The following is a 6,628-nucleotide window of genomic DNA, read 5'->3' as shown; positions in this document are numbered from 1 at the left end:
GTACAGACATAAGTTGTACGTACGTACGTAGGTAGTTTGACTTTCGGTTTCCGTTTCGTTTCAGCTGCATGGTCGCCATTTCGCCGAGTGGATTGTTTTCAGAGTGTTTCAATTTGATTAAAACTCTAGGAGGGATGATGTCCTCGGGGTCCTCTCACCGCAAGTAATCACCGTTCGGAATCCGGTCGACGGTATCACCGAATCGCAATCAAGTCGTGCTCTTACCATCGAGATAAAGCTCTGCTCATTAGGCTGCGGTGCTCTGAAACTGTGTGGGTGTGTGTTTTATTTCAGTGGAAAATATAGTGCGAAAGACGAGGAAAAACGGACGAGGGAAAATGTCGGACTTTTCACCATATTATTATGGTTATACGTTGGTATATACTGCACCGGGGCAAGGCCAGCTCGTTCTCTTGAAACACCACCGTCCATTTTCTAGATTAAAATATCACCTTGTTTATATAATCCTTGGGTTATATCGCCGTCGTGAAACCAAATGCGTAATATTATATAAAGAGCAGATGTGTCTTATTATATCTCATAATTAGCCAGCAGTTTGGCTTAGTGATAGCGTATATATTTAGCATCACTGAGGTCATAGGTTCGTGTCCTCGCCACTGCTGGTTAGATTTGGAGGTTTTGTGACTCCAATTCGATCGTTTCTCTATCAGAGTTTGCCAATTTTATCTGATCATTGCTGAAACGGTTCCTGAAAATTGGTATTAAAAAATCTAATCCTGTTGTCACAAAAATCTGCCTGTGTATAATTTGTATTAATTATACACAGTAATCTGAAACCCATAGATGTCACTATGATTATTATTTCTGATTAATTGTTATATTCTACATATATATTCTGATTGTATATGTATGTATTACTGTATTTCTGATTTCTGATTGTTTATGTATTTCATTAACGTACACCCGTCGCATTGGAGCAAATCTGTAATGGCGAGTGTGTATTGATTTGTGACAATAAAATAAAATAAATAAAATAAAATAAGTTGCATACATATGCATCCTGCAGTTGTTACAGCAATGGTTAGCGTTTAATACAGTGTTCGCCAAGTGAGCTGTTTTTGAACGTGGTTTATATTTTGGGTGTGATCCTTTGACTAATAAAGAACGAATACTAGTCAAGAAATTTATATTGTTCGCGCATCTTTTGAAAGGAAATAACTGCAATGAATAGTTTTGCTATTGTAACGATGGAACATGAGAGAGATAGAGAGAGAGTATCCAGTGCATTCTAGGGTGAACAATATAGACCCCAGATTAGGCTAATGGGATACTCTGGAGTTCTCACAGGTGGGGCCAGTGCGTGCGTAAACAAAAGACGGTAGATCTTTACGTGCCTAGAAAATAATTGATCGGGGAAGCTGTGCTGGGCAATTTGTCCTTTATAAGGAAGTACACACGGTAGATCAGATTTTTCTGGAGTAAGTGGTGGATCCGTGTGGACCTCTTGAACCGTTGAATAAATTGTGTGAAGCGACTTTGGCCTTCCATTTGGATCCTGAACCCGACGTGCTCTTTAAGGTCCGTTTATATTATCCAGCACTGAAAGTCAACAGCTCGGCACAACTCGGCACAACAATGCAGATAAAAGTATCAAAATATTGACTATATTTTGTTGAAAATTTAAATTCGGTAGTTGTGTACATATACATACATATAATATTCGCTGTAGATTTTCTATACAAAATTCAGTACGAAGTGTTTAAGTCTATATTATCCAGCACTGTACCTCAACAGCTCGCCACAGCACTGCACCGAAAAGACTACTTCTATTCATACTATATATCACCGCCCATTTTCGGTTTGGACCACACTTGTTTTGGACAAGTGCAAGGCAAATCAGTTTACATATACATTACAGAGGGTGACGATACGGCTCAATATTGCTTGCGTCGTATTATTGTCACAATAGCCAGCAGCATAGCTCGGTCGTTAAGCTTCTGCTTAGCGTCGAGAGGCGCCGGGTTCGATCCTATGAGCTGACCTCGATTGAAAAGTATTTTTCTGAGTATATATGTAGTGCACTGGTCAGACCTGGATTTGTGACTCCAGGTCGATCGTTTCCTATCAGAGTTTGCCAATTCCCTCTGATTTCATTGTAGAAACGGTCCCAGGCAAAATTGGCTAAATATGCTTCCTATCTACTATGTCACCACTATTTGAGATTGATGTACAATAGCATTTATGTACAATTCATAGATGTCTCGTAATTTAACGACTTGTATAATAAAAAAAAATGCTGCAATGTTTTTAATTGGCCAGGAAGGCGCATTAAGGTTACCTGTAAGGCCTTCCTGGTATATATGTAAAAAAATAAAATAAAATAAAAAAATATGACGTTTCCGAAAATATTCATATGCACATGGCAACTCTTTCGTTAGTACGAGTGCACTCGCCACTATGACGTCACGTCATACGTAAATATTTCCTCAGTGGCCAAAGAAAGCCGGTTCTACTTGATACGTTTCGATACATAATATGAATAGATCGTACTGGTTACTGCTGTTTCGATACGTTTCGTAAACATTACGAAACACATGAATGTGTCCATATAGAGCAGTGTTTCTCAGGCGAAATTTTACCGTGGCCCCACAGGTGATAATAGTGGTCCCATGGAAATGTCTGGTGGCCGCACCAAATTTAATCAAATCAATTAAATTTACAAAAAAAGTGGATCAATTTATTCATAAAATAAAAGAAATTTTAACATTTTGGTATCTATTTATTTAATAATAATGCAAATGGAAATTGCTCAATACTCCTTTCTTCCAATGCAAGCCGCATTCCTGCTTCTAAGTTTGCGTCTTTCAGCTGATTTCTAAATTTGTTTTTAATAAAGTGCATTACACTTAATGATCTTTCGCAATATACGGTAGTGGGAAAAATAGACAATATTAATAAAGCAATTGTTGCCAAATCTTTATATTGGTTTGTTTCATTGTCAACGTATGTATATTTCCGACCAAAATTTTTGAACCGAAATATTATTAAAATGGTTCTTAAGTACTTGATCATGACTAATTTCTAATAATGCGTATTTTACGTTAGCCCAGTTAATTAATCTCAATACTGAAAATGATTTTAATCTATTTTGTAGTACTATGAAATTTTCATTTGTCATCATAATAAAAAGGGAAGATACAAAAGAAACACTTTTAAAAAAATTCAATTCTTCGAACCTTTTATCAAGTTCCAGATTCAGAGATTTAAGACACTCTATTATTTTAAGTTTTAATTTTAATTTTGAAGTTGTGTCTGTCATCTCATCTAACAAATCACTAACAGAAGATAAAATTGTCATTTTCAACTTCTGTCACAAGGCTTTTCGCTATATTTTTTAGTTTGTCAATGATGAGGTTGGTTTCTATTATTGTTAAGTTACTTTTTTTAGTTTTTAAAATATATATTTTTTTTTAAATATTAGTATTATTTAGTGGCCGCAGTAAAATCCACTAGTGGCCGCACTTGAGAACCACTGTTTACGCGCACTTGCTGTCTTGAGCTGAGCTGATATAAACGAATCTTTAGTCGTATCTTGATTCTATTGTGTGATCAAAGTCAAAACAAAACACTCGAAATATGAGTGATAACTCACATCCGCACAGATTGTATATTTGCGAGTATATAATAGGCGCAAATTTACAATCTGCTGTGTAGATAGCTTGATAGATACTTATAATTCGTGCTGCGGTCAAATTCAAATCATCATGAAGCTGGTTTGGTTTGCGTTGATTTTTGGGATAATTTATTGCGTCGAAGTTTCGGCGGAGTGTCATTACGATGTGTGCAACTACAAATGTATGGAACAGCATTTTCAAAATGGAAAATGTATAGATGATGATATGTGCGCTTGTTATCAACCAGGTAGACTATTTTTTTTTTATACAACGGAAGTCCATTAATTGTGTTTATCGATGTGTGGAACACATTATTATTAATTAGATCGAAACAAATAGTACATAATTAACACTCATACTTTCGCAGAATATGTCAGTTAATGGATTTTCGTTGTATATTACAATATACATACGTACATTTACGAACATTAGAACTGTCCTCTCTTTGTTGAAAAAAATATATACGTACAAATGTCTGCTTATATTCAGTGTCTTTTGTCTTTAGACGTTGTAGATAATCTTAAAATTATATCTCAATCTAAATTTTCATTCATTAATTATTTATTCAATTATTTTTTCAAATCGAAGTATATTTGAGGCTATTGTGGTTGAGTCTGCGCCATTTTAGGACTGAAATTATCATCATAATTTATAAACATTCGCCATTCACAACTGGATGAATGTATCTCCAAAACGCTTCCACTCGTCTCTGCTTTGGCCAACTCTCATCCATCTCATTTCAGACATTTTTCTGATTTCATCCACCCATGTCCCCTCTAGCCTTTCTTTCACCCTTTTCATTCTTTTGGATACCACTCGAGTACTTCTTTTGTCCGTCTATTGCCATTTCAACTTCTCATCATTATATCAACCACCTTTATCATACTTTTCTCTCACACATTCCATTTTTTTTATATATCTCCTTTTTATATCAAGCATACAGCGTTCCATACTTTTTTTATTGCATTGGAAATAATGCTGCATTCTGATCCTTTTTAATTTTATATTTTTGCTTTATATCCTCAAATTAAACGGCGCAACTTTTCCCATGACACATTAGTAAATCAACCAATGTATGTTATATGTACGAGTATGTATGTATGTATGTATGTAAATATATTCTTGAATTTTTTACTTTCAATAAATAATATTTGTGTGTATTTATTATAGAAGAAAATATCTTGACTAAAGCTATGACACCGGATCAACGAGGTTGCAACAATAGCGAATGCTCTGACTGGTGTTGGAAAATTGGAAAGCCTGGTGGATTATGCTCATTTGGCATATGTCGTTGCTATGGTTGGGATAAAAATGCTTTGAAGTCCAGCAACCGTCAGTGACTTTGTTCGGATTAAAAAATTGTTTATATGTTTAATCTGTATGAAATTAATAAAAATTATTCAATAAAAAAAAATATTTGTGAAATTGTCCTTTGTGTGGAAAATTCCGAAGATTAAATTTCAGACGTGTCATTTTAAAGTTCACCTATTTTGGTCAATAGAAATAATTCGGATGTGAAAAAGTGAAAAGTGAAAAAATCAACCCATGACTTAATTTATGTATTTGAGGAATATAAGAAGTATACATAAATAACAAAATTCGATAATGAAAAATACATACACGTTCACACATAATGGCTATGACAGCATTTTCGATACAAATTGAGCGCAAATGTATGGAAACCTATATATGACAAAAGTTCTACTTCCGGCTGTCGGACTTTATTCAAAATTATTTTTTATTACTTAAAATCACTATAAATATTATAAAGAGCATAAAATACCAATAAGATAGATATGATTTAAATTTTCAAAATAACAATGATTTAAAATATTGTTTTAAAAAAATGACTATTTCCGGTTTTCGAATTCACCAAAACCTTATCAACGATTATCTAACAAAACCTTACATACAGAATACAAATATAAATTGTCAACTTGATACGTTTAGGGGTGTGGACAGAATAGTGGCGACAACATTTTTGATCTTTCTAAGAGGAAAAAATCCCACTTCCGGTTTATTAAATTTTGTGATTTTTTTTTATTTTCATCACATTGATACAAGAATTATACTTGAATTTTTTCATGAAGAGCACACATGTTTAAGGGGTCGAAAAAAATAGTGGAAGTAAAATCTAACAAGAGTAAACTGCCACTTCCGGTTGACGGCTGTTCACCAAATTACATAAAGAATACAAATGTAAATTTTCAACTGGATACGTTCAGTGGTGTGGTCATAGCACTTTGACACACCAGTTTATCAAATTTATAAACTTTTTATTTATTTATATGCCATTAATACAGGAATTATAATGGAATTTTTCGTTAAGAGCACACATATTTAAAGGGTCGAAAACAATAGTGGAAGAAAAATCGAACTGCCAATTCCGGTTGACGGGTCTTCACTAAATTCTACATATTACTTGGTATTAATTAAGCTTCAACTTTTAGATATGAAATTTAACTCAATACACTGAAAGGTTTCTGAGAAGAATATAAAAAACCTCGATTCATTAGATCAGAGTATTACTTCCGGTTGAGGTAAAAATATTTATAAAATATTAATTTATCATTTCTATTACATGTAAAAAGGTTTCAGTTTGGTATTTTGAGCGACTTAGGAGATAATTGAATACAAAAACTTAAAAAAAGAGGACACCTATTTCAGTAACAGCATTTCAGTAACCGATAATATGTTTCAGAACAGATACTATAGGATAGAACTAACGGTGTTCAAAAATTCCAAAATACACAGACACACATACTAACAAACACAATTTTTTTCTAGGGAATGAAAACGTGATCAGTGATCGATTCTGAGTTCGAATCAGTGAAAATCTCGAGTTCTTATTTTTGCATCATCACAAAACTTCATATATTGTTACTGCGTACATGGATAAAATAAAATAAGTACGAATACTATTCGTGAAATTAAAACCAATAACATAAATCGTATCGTTTAATTATGAGTTTTATTTGCCATGCGGTTTGTGA

General features: G+C 33.7%; 1 protein-coding gene across 1 annotated transcript; it reads left to right on the top strand.

The window, feature by feature from the left end:
* The first annotated feature begins 3,617 nt into the window (after nt 1–3,617).
* Nucleotides 3,618–6,270, top strand: LOC143916774 (uncharacterized). Its single transcript, XM_077438021.1, has 2 exons — nt 3,618–3,882; nt 4,806–6,270. Exons 1-2 carry the CDS (start codon nt 3,726–3,728, stop codon nt 4,973–4,975), a joined length of 327 nt encoding a protein of 108 aa, XP_077294147.1. The 5' UTR covers nt 3,618–3,725; the 3' UTR covers nt 4,976–6,270.
* The last annotated feature ends 358 nt before the right edge of the window (nt 6,271–6,628 follow it).

The sequence above is a fragment of the Arctopsyche grandis genome, chromosome 9, assembly GCF_051622035.1.
Source record: "Arctopsyche grandis isolate Sample6627 chromosome 9, ASM5162203v2, whole genome shotgun sequence".
Lineage (NCBI taxonomy): Eukaryota > Metazoa > Arthropoda > Insecta > Trichoptera > Hydropsychidae > Arctopsyche > Arctopsyche grandis.
Note: the sequence above shows the minus strand (reverse complement) of the source record. Positions and strands in the feature narration are given on the sequence as shown.